The sequence below is a fragment of the Strix uralensis genome, chromosome Z, assembly GCF_047716275.1.
Source record: "Strix uralensis isolate ZFMK-TIS-50842 chromosome Z, bStrUra1, whole genome shotgun sequence".
In the NCBI taxonomy this organism is placed as follows: Eukaryota; Metazoa; Chordata; class Aves; order Strigiformes; family Strigidae; genus Strix; species Strix uralensis.
The window spans coordinates 84,050,474-84,067,240 of NC_134012.1; the positions used below are offsets into that span (position 1 = coordinate 84,050,474).

Genomic DNA, 16,767 nt, shown 5'->3' on the forward strand with positions numbered 1-16,767 from the left:
ATATATTTTTTCCTCCCTCCCATAGTTATATTTGTGTAAAATACTTAACACTATTGAAAATAATAGTACCACTTTGACTTTTCCAAGCTAAAATCCGTAATGACAAAATGATGAATTTAACAAAGCAAAAGCTAAAACTTTCAAAATATACAAGTTAATATCCACCCATAATTAAAATGAGCTCATAGGCAGTGAAAAAAACTGTACGCTCACTGAATTAATAACCAGTCCCACAAATGTCTGCATATTTTATGAGCTGCAGATGTGCATTTATACTTTAAACATACCCACATTAAAGTAGAACATGGTTTGTCATATATTTGCTCTGTTTTCATGACAAAAACAGCCCTACAGAAAAACAGGGATTCTTTAAAAGCAATTGAGACATCCTTATGCATTTTATATGATACTATACATGAAAAATACTGCTTTAATTCCAGTATCTCTACTTTGAACCAATTGTGCAACCCATTCAGATAAACACAGCATGGAAAGCTGGCTTCACTGTTAATCTAAGTGTTTTTTAAAAGATGGCTGCAGAAAAATTTGACTCCAGTAATATGTGTAAAAGCATGGCATAACCTTTAGATATCACTGAGATTAGTGAAAGTCAAGAAAGCGCTTCAGACGCCGTTTAATTCTTAGACAACTGTTTAACTTCGAACAGAGTTCTCAAAATAGTGCCCAAATGCACAGTACTTGTTGAACAAATTCTGATTTATTGAAAGTAAACATTTACATTGGCTACAATGTTATAACTGTTACAAAGCTGGATAAAAGAGGCTTAAATAGCAATAGAAAGCAAGTGCAGTAAAAAGTGAATAGAGAAAATATTTGGCCTTAGTGATCTTCTGGCAGTATTTACATTATGTACATTTTGTTAAATATTTGTAGTAACTCTAAGGCACCATAGGCTAAATAGCAGGCTGCAGTACTAGTTTGTGCACAGAATTTAATAAACTTATTTGGAGAAAAAAAGGCTGTAGAGTTAAAAGAAACATAGGCATATTTTATGTTTACATAAAGGAGTGGCTGCTTCTTAAAATTCAAAGATACAATACATACTGGGTAAATTCAAAAATTATTTTTAGAACATTAAATTATATTGAAAGTCTGTGTATAAGGACTACTTTTACTGACTTGCTGGTAAATGTTTAATGTAATCTTCAACAGGTTTTTCACACGCTAGATATGCTAATCTACAAACTACTTGAATTCTTTTTTTTTCTTTTTTTCTTACAAAAATCTTATACCTAGTACGTATACAAAATCCCACTGTAAAGTGCAATGGGTACTAATTTACATCATAGCCGTTCTGCGGTGGACTGAAACTTAGCAGGAGCGCGCAATCAAAATACTATGGAACAGCAGCTCAAGGTGTTTTATTCCCCCCACTCTTGTCAGTGGCTGTTGCTCCAGCTAGCGAGCAGGGGTACAAAACTGCCACCCCAGGAAAGACAGAGGAGGTCAGTGCTTTCAGACCTGACATTTCCAAAACCAAATCCAGAAATTCAAACTACTGGTGACATCCCTGTGCATTTTATACAACACTGGGCACGCAGAACGCTGCTCCGCTTTGAGTAAATCTTCCCATTTTTATTTATCCCCTTCTGAAGCACAAATGTCCCTCCACTCCTGAGCACTTCAGGGAATAAATTTGATTATTATCACAGACCTGGCTGACTAGACTCAAGATCCTTTCTGAACAACTTTCAGTGCTACACATAACCACTCTCCAAACAACAGACCTTGCTCAATTTAGTCAACAGACTCGTCTTTCACCTTGAGGTAGTGTTTGTAACAAAGTAATTGCGCAGGACAACAGTTTAACACCTCGGTTTTGCAAAAAAGCACTGCAGGACCCTACCTGCCCCAAGAGACAAGTGGCTGTGTGGCCAGTGCCAGCCAGGCTGCCACAGTGCTGCTGGCATGATGGCCGCAGCACCAGCAGATGGTGGAGGGGCCATGCATGGCACAGTTGGGTCCTGTCTGCTGGGGCCCTCCCAGCTCCTTCTCCCCTTCCTCCTCACCACCATGGCTCCCGTCCTGCCATCATGCAGCCAAAGAGAAGCTGAGTCCTGCTAACTCCTGCCTGGGCCTACAGGCCAGGCAATGCGTGGGTGTCTGCATGCTGACCCCATCACAACAGGCCTTTGTCTCAGCGGCTTCTAAAAGACTTACAGGAGAGTGAGGATTGACTAGTACAAAAACCACTTATGTTTGTTCAAGGGCCTGATCCTCAGCACCTCTGATGGGTGCTCAGCACAACACAGGATCAGACCCCAAACCTATCTGTTGTGAAAATGCTAAGATTACAGAGTGCTCCTGTAGCATTACCTCCCTGTCAGTCACGGCTCGTGCTCTTTGTATCTGTCTTAGGCTTTCTAGAGCCAAGAAGAAATCCATCTAAATTAATATAATGCTTAAGTAACTAGATACTGGTTTTATATTTGTTTAGTTGTTTTTTTTTTTTAGTGATTCTTTTAAAATCATGAATTTCTTCATTAAGTTGTCCCTTTTAGGGGTTTTTTTTGCACTTTATACTCATCCATGTTGGAAGTACGCTAATTGCTTCCATGGTATAAGCAAAGTATAATTTAACTAAGAACAAAGTCTTCATTTGGACTGATCTTATATTTGTATTAACAAAAGCATAATCTTAGCATTATTCATCAGACGCATTTTTAGTATCAATAGCTATAATATTAAAATTATACAGCATCAATAACAGGTTTTCAAGGGCTTTAGAGAAAAAATATAATCATAAACAGTTCTGGTGTCATCGACTAGTTCCTGTAAAATATTAAGCGGAATATTACACAAACTGGCCATTTAATGATAAGTAATATGGAGCCAAAGACTCAGGTTATCAAAACAGTTTAGCACTGCTGAAGAGAACAGCTGTGCTGATTCATTATCATAAGAGAAGATAACTCAAATTGCTTAACCCCTTGAATGCTAAATATCAGCCTGAATATCAAGATTTTTTGGATTCCTTTCTCAATGTTTAAAATATTCAGAAGTATAAATTTGGCAATTCAGAATTAGGGTGCAACATTAAGGTATTAACATAATTTTTCTGTCAAACCTTCCCCATTTGAGGGCTTGTGCTGTGCTGTGGGACATAGGAAGATGTTAGAAAGTTCTTTCTCAAGAATTCCCTTGGTTGCTCCGTGCTGGACATTGTCACAGATAGATAGCTATGGCTTCATAGAGATTTCTACCAAAAGAGATAGAAGAGCCTGGGGCTCTATTTTCTTTGATTAAAAGCAATCTGTGAAAGCCTACATCTTTATAGCAGGAGTTACAAAGATTGCTCTACCACCAATAGGTGTGCATGGTAATAGAGGAAGGAAAATGCAAGGCCTTTGGGGATAACACAAGGTCCTTGCTGAGATGACTCTGGCTCTTTATTTTTCATCCCCTGGAATCCATGTGAATGTAAGTATTTGGAAGAATCTGGCAACATGTAACTTCTACCCTTGGATAAAACCACGAGGGAAAAATCCTTCAAAGAAAATCTCCAAAGAAAATCTCATCCCTGGGCTTCTTCATTCCAGTTCTTGGTGATAAAGGCTTTGTTTCAGCTTTGAAGTTTGCTATAGGAGGGCTATTTATTTTTGAGTAACAGACCCTCAAAGAACCTCCCTCTTTCCCCTCACCTTTTAACGACGAGAACTAATACTTTGTTAAATGATCTGAAGACTCACGTTCACCTGCAGATAATGTAACACCTGAGAATTTTCTTGTTAATATATTGGCTAAAGAAAAAAGTGACCAAGTTACTGTGTAGCAAGTGACTTTTGGTTTAATTCAACTGCTGTTTGTGTGTCACACTGGGCTTTTGTCCTTGCACTGTCCCCTACAGCGTGACACCTTCCCAGGTGGCCCAGTTGCCCTGGGCATGGTGCTGCCTCATAACCCCATGGGCTGTGTTTCCCCACACTGCAGCTTCATTCTCCCAGTCCCTTTTCCTGCCATGCACCGTGTGGGACCCGAGCTTCTAATGCCACCTGTTAGTAATTGGGTAGCTCCTCTTTATTTTTCTTTCCTACCAGCAAACCCCTGGTCTCTTCAGAACTACGTTTCTCCCTGAAAAGTTTTGCCCTCTCTCCCACTGTTTTGTAATGCCTGTGCTCACCACATTCTGTCTTTTAGTCTTGTCCATCCCCCTCCTCTCCCATGTGTAAGTCAATTGCTTCAGTACTCCCTGAAGTAGGCACCTTACAACAGCAATGCCTCCATATACCTCAGAGACCTGCTTTTCTCCACACTGTCCATTCCTCCTGCTCATCCATTTAAAATAAACCTCTGAGCAGTCTTAAAATTTGGCAGAGATGTATTTTCCCTCCCCTTTCCAGTGGTTGTACTTACGATGGCACCATGCATGGCCAGTATCATGACCCCACCATGCAAACCAAGGCTGACTTGCTGCCATAGCTACATTCCAAGTTTCTTCCTTCAAGGGGTTCACTTGTGACCCTGCTGCAGCTTGAGGGTACAGGGAAGATGACTGCTTACTTGGCTTCTCCAGTTCACACATGGCCATCATTCTTTTCTCCTAGTTTTTTGAGGAGGCCTCCCAGAGTGGTGGACTATCAGCCCAGCAAGTCAACGCAGGATATCTTTGTGGACTTGCTTCCTAGCTTCTTTTTGTTATGCAAAACATAGTGATTCAGACACATATGTCAGGACAAATTATAGAGAGATGGTTACTCCAGGGCTTCAGCTTCACTTCTGAATTATGCTGATTTGGTACACTTACACAACCCAAGGCAGTCCTTATGTAGATAGACAAATTTCAGGAATCCTCTTTGTTTCAAGAAGTTAACCTGTGTCCCAACACAAAAGATAACAATTAGAGTAGTGACTCTCAAGTTAGGGGTCCACCAATGGGGGTGAAAGTCAACAGAAATTCAATAGCAAAATGCAATTTGCAAACAGAATCGCCTTTACAAGTCTGGATGTGAAGCCAGAAAAACTGAAGTCCCCAGCAAATAAATCTGGAATGCTAAAATACGTCTCAAAGTTTGTGCTCCTAGACCAAATAACACTATTTTACCTGGATGGAACTTTGATTGCAGCAAGTAATAAGGGAGGGTAGCTTGAACTAGAAAGAAAGAATCACCCATTACTGCATATTTAATGAAGTTCTGTTTAAAAGAAACAAACACGCCTGTGCTCTGTTGTGCTGTTATTTGGTGCTTCAGTATCTTTATTATGAAAATAACATGATAGAGGATTCACTCTATTTTTTCTTTCTGAGATTGTTTATAACAGTTCCACAGTCAGATAGGTTGAACTGCTCTCCATATTCAAGGGTGTGACTGATGCTTCAGGACAGCTATTGTTAAGGGCTGCCAAGGGCACTCATCAGGGCACAGGATATGCTTTATGCCTTGGAGACTGGGCCTGTCCCTACCTGTGTTGCCACCATGCTCACTTAGAAAAAGCAGCTGTTAATTTAAAGCACAGAGAGATTTGAACTGGTTTGTTTTTCCTTATGAATAAATCAATAAAAATATTTCACCAAGAGAAAATTAGTAAAATTTTGCATTTGTTTGTATGTTCTGATGTACCAACAATCAACTCAGTCATGTAAAAGCCTCAATTCAGCATGCACTTTTAAATATGTGGCTAAATTTAACCTCAGAGCAATTTCACTAAGTTAAGACGAAAACATAACCTAGTATATAAACCCCAAATTTGTAAAAAGGAAGTTAACAGCTTCAGGATTTCCGGTAGGTTTGTATAATTAAAAAATGCAACTGAGATGCTTAATGGGTAAGAGTGTTTCCAGAGAAGATAAAGAAAACTAAACATACACCATCCCATTCATTACTTTTTGCTTTGTTTCACTCATTAAATAAAAAATGTATTGTTGTTTTAACCTCTGACTTTAAGTCCTAACTGCATTTGTGTAAAATAAAATGAATCAAAGAAGCTGCAGGTAACCAATCTTTTTAATTTGACATATTCCAGACAACCTTTTATTGTGTTTAAATATGAGAATATTTTACTTATTGCAAAGTATCCTGCATAATACAGGTGCTCCGCTATAAAATCTTCTCTCTCACTTATAATTCAGTCATTCTAAATTTAAAATACCAGATACAGTACTAAAACCTCCAATTGAAGTTTAATATAAAAATATCAGCACAAAACTCCTTTTTAAAGTCTGTTTATTGTGAGCAACCCAAATGCCTGTTTAATTATTATTAATTGTAGTATATTAATAGACTTTGCACCCCTACAGTTGATAATTCATACCATGTCAGGTATTTTGATGAGATAAGAAATACTAAGTAAGAAAACAGTAAGTATTCAAAGGGTTAATTTGCTTAGAATAATAATAATAAATTAGTTTTTTTGCATCTTCTTCAGTTCAAAATCCAGCTTTGAGACTGAGGAAGGCTTCCAAATCACATCAATTAAATAAGAGTGGTCCTTTTAACCAGTAGCAGTTTGATTGCCAATGACTCGAAGAATCTCTTTATGAATGCTTGGTTCCTGTGTATTTATACTTGTATCACCCACTTGACCATCTTCATAACTAAAAAAAAGTACAAAAATAAAATCAAATTAGTGTTTTATTAATCTACCTAAAACCATCCAAAACTCTTTCATTCAATAATCAAGACTGCTTATTCCATATGTTAACATCTTTCTATTAAAATGCTCTGCTGACCTTCACCGTTATATGCAGATCCTAAACTCTGGAGAATGAAGGATGGTAAGGCTGTCATTGTTATTGAAACCCTAAGGCTGAATAAGCCACTAGGGCCCAAAAGGGCAAGTCATAGGTGAGAGGAGAAATGCTCACATCATAGACAGGAAGCCTTTAATGAATTCCTCAGCTTTAAAACATACAGCCAAATAGAAATGATATTTTATGATACATGGACAGACTTACTGTAACATGAGGTAATTTTATAGAGTGGGAAAAATCAGTAACTCTCCATTTATTCTATAACAAAACATCTACTAAGCCTTTGCCAATAGTTTATCCATAAATTTCCTAACAAAAGTAAGTACAGAGAAAGATAAAAAAATGAAGTGATACTGAAAAGAATTAGGAAGAAACATCTTTTATCTACTTCAATTACAACTATTGGAGGGAACATGGGGAAAAAGGCCTAGGATGAACAGAAGTTGAATGTCAAAAGAAGTTTTGTACTCACACAAAGAAAAATCTTGTACACACATGATCCGTATTGGGAACTACCCATATCTCTCCATGTTTGTGCAGATCGGATGAGGTTATCACTATCAGGGAAGGAATAAATTTCATAGTGATGAAAAAATGCCTAGAAAATTTGCTTTAAAAGATTTGCTCTTATATATACTTTAAATAGCTTCCTCGGAATGTGTAGTTTTCCACTGCATGTCTGTGGTGTGGGGTAAACTCTGAGTTGACTGCTAGTACAAACAGGGAGATGAATTTGATTCTTGTTTCCAAAATACATTATATTTTCCAGAAAAAAATGGATGCTTGATGGCTGGGAGCCAGTTGTTAATTGGAATGAAAAATGAAAAAGTATATTTATTAAAAACTGATTTTAAATGGCAATAGGACTGTTAAGGAGGATCTGAGTCAACTAATCAGCCTTTCGAACACAGATACTTGTGTTTAATGATGGCTGAGCTGAAAATAAGATGTCAAAGACAAAGCCTGAAACAGATGTGACAAATCTGGGGTTTGCAATACTACCAAATACTTTAAAAAGTTAAGCATACCAATTATGACTCAAGGGTATCACAAGCTTGCCAAAACTTGCTCAATGTTTAGAAAACAGCAATGTATTTGATCATGGGTTGTTTTCCACCAGAATGAGGACAACACAGGAAACAAACCTTTTTACTGCTAGGTAGAAGCTATACTATAAATCTGTATTTGAAAAGAAAAAATCATGACATGCATTTAAACAGCATCCTTCTGGACAAGCTGTCCAACCGTGGGTGAGTGGGTTCATGGTGTGCTGGGTGAAGAACTGGCTGCAAGGCAGAGCTCAAAGGGTTGTAGTGAATGGGGCTACATCTGGCTGGTGACCAGTCACCAGCAGTGTCCTCAGGGCTCAGTTCTAGGGCCAGTTCTACTCAATATATATATCAACCGTCTGGATGCAGGAGTTGAAAGCACCACTAGCAAGTTTGCTGTTGACTCTCTTGAGGGACAGGAGGCCTTGCAGAGGGATCTAGATAGACTGGAGAACTGGGCAATGATTAATGGGATTAAAATTTAACAAGTCGAAAGGCTGGATTCTGCACCTAGGTCGGAGTAAGGCCAAGCACAGGATTAAACTGGGAGAGGTGTGGCTGGAGAGCAGCCCTGCAGAAAGGGATCTGGGGGTGCTGGCTGACAACAGGCTCACGGTGAGCCAGCAGCGTGCCCTGGCAGCCAAGAGGGCAAACTGCAGCCTGGGGTGCATCAGACACAGCATGACCAGCCGGTCAAAAGCGGTGATTATCCCGCTGTGTTCAGTGCTGGTGCGGCCTCACCTTGAGTGCTGTGGGCAGTGCTGGGCCCCACAGTTTAAGGAGGATGTGAAGGTCCTTGAATGCATCCAGAGGAGGGCAGCAAAGCTGGTGGGAGGGCTGGAAGGCATGTCCTGTGAGGAGTGGCTGAGGACTTTGGGCTTGTCTAGTTTGGAGAAAAGGAGGCTGAGGGGTGACCTCCTTGCTCTCTACAGCTTCCTGGGGACAGGAAGGGGAGAGGGAGGTGCTGGTCTCTTCTCCCTGGTATCCAGTGACAGGACATTCCCAAGGGTCTTTTCCAACCTGAATGATTCTGTGATTCTGTGACATGTGGGAATGGGTCAAAGCTGCACCAGGGGAGGTTTAGACTGGACTTCAGGAAGCATTCCTTTACTGGGAGGGTGGTCAAAGTCTGGAACAGGCTTCCTAGAGCGGTGGTCAATGCCCCAAGCCTGTCAGTGTTTAAGAGGCATTTGGACAATGCCCTTAACAACATGCTTTACCTTTTGGTCAACCCTGAGTTGATCAGACAGTTGGACTAGATGATTGTTGTAGGTCCTTTCCAACTGGAAGAGCTATTCTATTCTATTCTATTCTATTCTATTCTATTCTATTCTATTCTATTCTATTCTATTCTATTCTATTCTATTCTATTCTATTCTATTCTATTCTATTCTATTCTATTCTATTCTAACCCTACCATGAACAAATGCATAACCAATTCTTATACCATTTCTTCCATGAATTGTAATTTTTAACAAACATTTATCTCTTGTAATTAATTTTATTTAAAATCTGTATTAACCACCTCCCCTAAACACTTCTTTTCACAGAAAAATGAAGTGATTATGAGTATTTTACCAAATATTTAAAATTCACCCTTATAAAATCAGTAATCTCTTAGTAAGTGCGAGGAAAGAATGCGTGAAAGATGTCATGTTTATTTAGAAACTTCAAGCGTTAAAGGCCAAGTAAATTCTAGTAAACCCTAGATTAATTTCATATCTTCTTCTGAGTGTCTTAGAACTAAACTTCTGTTTTTTCTGTTCAGATCAAATTGCATTTTCATGTTGACTGACATCTCCTTAATCATATTAGATATTTCCCTTGAACCTTCTCAAAAATACATGTATTAAAAAGTAGCATATATAGCTTAAAGCTTCCATTTTGTAATAACATCTTCTCCACCATCTGTCTTAACTTTTACTTTTAAAAATTAACAGATGCTCTAAATGAAGGACAAAACAAGTTTAATATAATTTCTCTTTGTTTGGCCAATGAGACTAATTACCAATTACTGTTACAATTCTTATTCAAATTTCATAATTCTTCATTCTCAAAACCTGCTGAGGTTTCATTAGTTATTAAAAGATAGCCAAGTCTTTCAAGAATGACTGTACTCATATGCACTGGATTTTAGCTTCACAAAATTTCTGAAGCAGTCAGAGCATAGACTTCTTACCATATGAACAGTGTATTTGCCTGAGCAGTGAAAAATTATTTGGAAATTCAATAGCAAAGCTATTTTTTCTGACTTTTAGGTGTTGAATGCATTTGTCAAGAGCTTGCAGGAAGTCAGTGTTTCAAATAAAGGCCACAACTTGGGTTATCTTGATGGCTTAGGAATATGATCACATTTGAAAGACAGACCAGATGATCAGTCACTAAGTGCATATGAATATTTCATGGAAGTTCAGCATGTGTTACAGGTTTTGTTCGAAGAGGGAAATGTTCTGAACTGTAATATAAAGGTCAGCTATTAAGTAAGTACTTGTACGCCTACCAGTAGTCTCTTACCTAAAACCAACCAGTACAGGAACTAAAGGTCTCACTGATTTGCATCCAGTAATACTGTGTCCATGACTAAACCAGTTTTTCAAGGGCTTTCAGCTTACCTTCACATAAGGCTATGCATTTTAAGTTACGGCTTTGCAGAAATTGTGACTGTTGTCCTTTCTTCTGTGACTGAGGTGTAAAAACATGAGAAAACTTAATTAGTGCAGTAAGACAAACTGAGCGAAAAAGTAACAAAGGAGAGGGCTGCTATTTTCAGTGGTTTATTAGTGAACAAAGATAGAGGCAGTCTTTCTAAAACTTTTCTATTGTATTTGCAAATGTAGTAGACTTTCTAAAAGCATATATATTATTTGTCTGGATTTGAACTCCTTTATCCAGAAAGAAAATATCTGAATTATTACAGAATGAATTATTAGAAATGTCAGTGTCAGTGATAAACAAATTGACAGCAGAAAAAAAAAGGTGAATTTGATCACTGATTCTTTGGCTACTCCCAAAATTTTACTGGCCTTGCCATTTCTGAGGGCTTCTGCTGTTACATACTGATCTCTCTCCAAAATCAGATTATTCTGTAGTTTCTATGAGCTAACTATGCAGACAGATGTAAGATTTCTTTCTCAAAATTTAGCCCAATATATAAAAGCTGCAAGTTTGCTTTAGATAAAGCTGAATTGTAATGTTTTAATATGTAAAAACCACAAAAAAGAAAAAACTACTTGCTATAAATGAAATGTTACTAATTTTCCAGCAATAACCACTATCAAATCCTTTTGTATCTTTCTTCTGCAAGTCTAGCACTCAGAAAGCAAGGACTTGCTAAGGGTCATAATGCAATCTGTATTTCATTTTCATTCTCTTCCTAAACTCTTCTGCTTGGAAAAGAAGGGCACAAGACCTGCAGTATACTCTGTAAATTATTATTAAAAGCAGTTGGGCTGATTTGATGTTTGCAGTCTCTGAAGCTGTTGATTTCATTCAATAAAATAAAACCGTTAGCTGTCATGAAGGGAACACTACCTCCTTCTCAGCTATCAAGTTCCCAAGCATAAAACTGTAAGTCTTCCAGAGATGGTTGATGTACTGTACCTGTGATGTATTACTGCCCTTACTGCCTGAAGCTGGTTCATCTTTAGCTGACACCTTCTGCTGCTTCTTGTTCATCCCTAGGAATATTAAAATCATGTAAGATATCCTGGCATATTAATACCATCATATGCAAAGTTAAGTATGAAGAATGAAACACGAAGCACAGTGGGAATCACAGTCCTTTGCATGGCACCCAAAAAGCTAGTTAACTTTGTCACAGAACATCTCAGTTTAAACCTGCAAATTACCATCTGCACATATTGCAAAGAGCATAGGAAAGTCAAGTTAGCAAAAGGTGCAAAAGCAGATAAATCTGAGCTTAAATGCCACTGAATTCAGCTCAGGAATGCTCTTAGGTGGTTGCTGAACAAAGTTGCATGCCACCATGTCTTGAGTCTAACTGACCCTAATCAGGCTGAAGTAACACAGTCTGACTTACTGTGGGTAGAATAGTAAAATCATGAGAGAAACAACTTTAGATATTAATCTTTATCACTTTTTTTAGACTTAGTAGAAGTCTAACTAATTTTTACAACTAGTCTATCTTGGTTTAATTACTTTATCTACATGTAAAAGTATTAAATTATTTGTCAGCTACATTGGATATAATTTCCACCTCAGAAACCTAAACACCTACATTTGTGCCTTAGATCTCTTCTATATTCCTCATGTTGCTTTATGTAAAATTCCAGTATTGTGTGCTACTACAAGCTTCCTTGCCTTTCCAGTATCCCATATTTGTGGTCAGTTCGCAAACACAGACTGAATTATGGGGAAGTTTAACTCCTTGAAGCAACAGGGAGTGTAGGACTCCTCTCTAGTTTTTATTGGCATCAAGTATTACATACTTCATAGGAACACAGGCCTTCTTTCCGGAGAAGACTGGATGGAAGGGACCAAGAATGGTAGAGAGATGAGAAAAAACACAGTGAAGCTGACAAAGCAGTGTTGTCCAAAAAGAAGGGCATTTTGTTAGATAATGATACTGCAACCTGCACTTTTAGTAAATCCTAAAAAGCTTTGATATTAATGTAATCTCTGAAGAGCTAAAAGTGCTTTTAGAGATTATTGATATTGAAATTCAATAAATAGTAGTAAAAAATGCTGAGCTCTTAAAATGAATTGTGACATTACCTAAAAATACTGAAAATCAGAAATAACTAAACTCTCAGAATTATCTACATGCACACAAACATACATTTAACTATATCAGCACTTTTGTATGTGAGGAAATGGTAAACACAACATACCTAAAGGAAAAAGTCACCGTATTTTAAAATCTCTTAAGTTTCTTAATATACACATTGGTGTATCTTGTTTCTATTATGCTTCTATTTATGATTTAATTCTTATATGGTAAACTCTGCACGACTCACTTTTGGATTTATTAGTGGGACAAATTACATTCCCTCCCCTTCTCATGCTAAAATAAACACATTGTCCTGTACTTCCTATGTAATCCTGACATGGTGATAGCTAGGAATAATCTTAAATATACACAGTTGAACATGTCTATTGATGAGTATTTGTTTTGTCAGATCAGGTCACAAAAGCCCATGAATCCACAGATAATGTTAGATGAACTTAGGCAGATACTGACAAAAAAATCACAAAGTTGGATTTCCACTGCATAACCAGTACAACATCCACTATCAGCTACTATTTACATCAAGCACAGTTTAAAGATACTCTGAACCTTGGAAAATGAGGACAGGTATTTAATTTTCTCTTTTTTGAATAAATTAAATCTTGGTCGACAAAGACCAAATTTAATACAGTGTTGTAAACAGCGAAGCTGGTAAGAAAAGCAGTGTACTAAGACACCCCGCTATGTTTCTCCAACTTTAGAGTGATATATAAATATCACCTGAGTATCCAAATGATATGCTTGACAATGGGCTAAGGTAGATTCCACTTCCAAACATTGCACCATGGAGCTGAAAAAGAGCGAAGTGATTGTTTAACATTAATTTGGTTATCTGGACAAAATAATAATGATAGGAACAGGTTGAAATGCAAATAAGCATCTGCCCCGTAGCACTAATATATTACCTAGTAATAAGGCAGTCTTTAAAAAAACCATGCTGCAAATATACAACTAAAATACTAATATATTCTGGAAACCATGTCCAAATGCCCAAACATAATTTTACAACAGATTTATATAAAATTGCATTTTCTGGTTTTAAATGTAACATTATCACAATGGATGCCCACAGACGGTGCTTCTGTATATGGATAAATACACCTCAGCCTTAACAAGGCTGAGCAAGCTCAGCATGTGTCTCACATCAAAACCTTGGCAGGAAGCATAGCCTAAACTAGCGTCTGTGAATCAACAGCAGCAACGGCTGCTTTTCTTTTTTTTAAGGTAAGAAAGGAAGAGATGGTGATGACACTGCTCATATGCTATAGAAAAACGTAATCACTAGTTCAGCCTGAGTACTGGAGGAATGGGTTCAACCAAGCTTTTGCCTGACCCAGTTCAGACATGCATATTCCATCACTGCAGGACTGTGTTTTAGTCACAAAGCTACCAGCTGTCTGAGAGGAACAGATGAAAGGGAAGACTATTCTTCACCAACATCACTGTTTCATGTCACAAAGTTTGGGCTAAGCAACAGAAGTGTGCACTTTTTATTAGCCCTGCAGTCACTTTCTTGTCGGAAAGGGGGAAGTATGGGTTTCACTTCTCCACCAGGGACTGACTGCTTTATGTGGAAAAGCCTCTAAAGAAAATGCACCAAGTATCTGTTGGAGCACAAATGAGAACCCAGAGTATTTCCTACCTAGGCAGATGTTTTGACCACTGGGCTTCAGAGTCATGCTCACCCTTATTTCTTTCCTCTGACCCAATGATATTTACATCACCTCTGCAATGTGCCAGAGCTCTCACAGGAATGTGCAAACATGCTTTCACTCCTCCAGATCCTACAATGTTGTATAGGATCCTTGGTGAGTAGATATTTTTCCTGACTGGTTGGTACTGGGGTAAATGGGATGAACTGGGCTCAGGATATGTCTTAGGTGTGTGAGAGATCTAAAAATGATGACTTATATAAAACAGGGCTTTATTGCTTCCTCCTATTCCCAGTATGTCAACCCTCAACAAAAAAATAAACACAAACAAAGGGGTTTACTTTGGTGAATTTCAGTGTGTAAATCCTGCTTTCTTGGGGAATTATCTTCCAAATATACTAATAAATACACCCAAACCACTAAGAGGAACAGCAGAGATTTCCATTTCCTTTTTTTTTCAGTGTCTTCTGTACCCCAATCCTTAGCCAGCACCCTGGGATCCTCCTCCAAGGTATCATGGACTCAGCTCTGGGGAAGAGCTGTCAAACACATGATGCTAAAATACTCTGAGTTACAGCTCCCCAGTCCCTCTGGTACTTGCTACTTTGCTCTGCAATAGTGCTCTCCTGATGATTCAGTCTGAGAAAATGAACTGAAGTTTGCAATAGCTCCCTCCTGGCAAATACACTCATATTTTCAATCCCAAGGAAACCAGGGAAAAGAAGATGCTGTAAATCCAGTTCCTGTAAACCTAGTATGCTCTTGGATCCTATAACATGGAGATAATTTATGTAGCTCTAAATTTTAATCCCGACTGCTTTTAAGCAGTACCGAGCTAAGCCTCCTGGAGGTGCTGCTCTGCAACGCAAAACTGAAACACTGATTCCAGCAATAGGATCTTCTAGCCATTTTAGCAGATGCATTATATCATTTTAATTGCATCAGAAAAGTACCTTTTCCAGGATACAAGAGGGTATTTGAAATCACCCCTTTTTTCAACCTATATGACTATCAGAACCACCATGGTCTGAAAACTTGCTTAAGCATGTAATCAATAGCTAAAGTCTATTTAGTCTACTATTTACCTGCAGCCTCGTATTGGAAGCCACAACTAAGCCGTTCCTCAGGATGGAATGCCAATTTTCAATGTGTGAACCACTGAAAAAATGAAAAAGCAAGCGCTAAAATCCACACTATAAAATGCAAAATTAAATAAGTAATGCTTTAAAACAATAAATTCACAGCTGTAAACCTCAGATGGCAAGAACAAAAAAATAGCATGGCATCTTGATAACCTTTGATTAATATGAATATATGTACTTACTGAAATGCAAAGGTACTTCCGTAGAGATTTTTAGCAGCTCGGAAATTGGATTCTTTGGCTGGTGGACTGCTGAGAAGCAGAAACTGGTGGGGAGTGTGCATAAACTTTAGTTGCTGTAAAACATAACAGTGCACAAGTGAAAAGCAGTTCATTAACACAGAAGTGTTGTATTTCCATAATGGTAGTTCTTCAGATACCATGCTGTTTCACACAATACATAACTGCATCTAAATAACTATGTGAACTAAGTTGAAATTGGTCTCATTACCATAGTTTTTACCTGAAATCAAACAGTAAAAATGTCTTTCAGTTTATGAAACATACCGAAGTATCTGAAACAGATTTCACCCTAATATGGCTCTAGTGAAGTAATTAAATTGAACAATTTCATCATGGTATTCTGATCAGAGATGGCTTTGAACTAAGGTTCAGATTTGAAAGGCTGCAGATTACTATGCCCTTAATCAGAGGATCAGAGGCACACATACTCAGAAATGAAGCTCAGCACCATCCCTCTAAAATTCAAGAGCTATACTCTTTTAAGGTGTACTCATATGTGGATCTCCTAGTACATCATGTTTGTGTGCACTGTTTTCTGTACAGTTCTGTACCTAATATTCTATATGGTAACAAAAGAGTGAAGTTATTCTCAACCAATCTCAGATAACTACAAGGTGGACACTTGTATCCAAGCTACTCACCTCAAACAGGCTTTTTATGAGCATTATTCCTTTGACCTATTTTAGATATTCACAACATGATTCTATGAGTCATGACCTGAAACTGACTATTCCTCTCCCTTGTCTATTAATGGAGTCCATGTGATTTGTCTGAATGTAGACACCTATGTTTGGCTAGGAGACTCCCACCTAAAATGCTAACACGAGCCACAAGAAATGAGAAAATAATAAAGAACCCACAGACACTTACCCTATTCACTGGTAGCTTCACAATATGTGATCTATTACTAGAAATAACCCTAAAATAAGAAACAGTTAGATGTATTAGACATGGTAACCAAACAGAACTTTTCTTCTTAAAAATGTGTTATGAATGGCCACCACAAAGCACCCAGCTGCAGGCCTTTGAACCTATCAGATGGAAATCGACCAAATCTTGACTAGAAAACTAGATCAGAGGCTGTACAAATAAGCTGGATCTTTTCCAGTGTTTTCAGAGTGCTCAGATGAGGTCCAGAAACAGTCCAGAAACACTTGCAGTTGCAAATGTCAACCCTGACATTAATTCTGAGGGTGAGCTTATACCAAATTACACTGGTGAAGTGA

The 16,767-nt window shown here is 38.0% G+C and overlaps 1 protein-coding gene across 1 annotated transcript in view; it reads right to left on the bottom strand.

Annotated features, from left to right (window-relative positions):
• Window positions 1-699: 699 nt before the first annotated feature.
• The window catches only part of PARP8 (poly(ADP-ribose) polymerase family member 8), a 126,626-nt gene continuing 110,558 nt past the window's right edge, over window positions 700-16,767 (bottom strand). The window contains exons 19-26 of the mRNA XM_074855815.1: window positions 16,412-16,460; window positions 15,482-15,594; window positions 15,243-15,315; window positions 13,226-13,295; window positions 11,359-11,435; window positions 10,371-10,440; window positions 7,182-7,266; window positions 700-6,553 (exon numbers count right to left, since the gene is read on the bottom strand). Of these exons, the coding sequence (XP_074711916.1) occupies window positions 6,451-6,553; window positions 7,182-7,266; window positions 10,371-10,440; window positions 11,359-11,435; window positions 13,226-13,295; window positions 15,243-15,315; window positions 15,482-15,594; window positions 16,412-16,460 (640 nt within the window). The 3' untranslated portion in view covers window positions 700-6,450. The remainder of the gene's footprint in view (window positions 6,554-7,181; window positions 7,267-10,370; window positions 10,441-11,358; window positions 11,436-13,225; window positions 13,296-15,242; window positions 15,316-15,481; window positions 15,595-16,411; window positions 16,461-16,767) is intronic.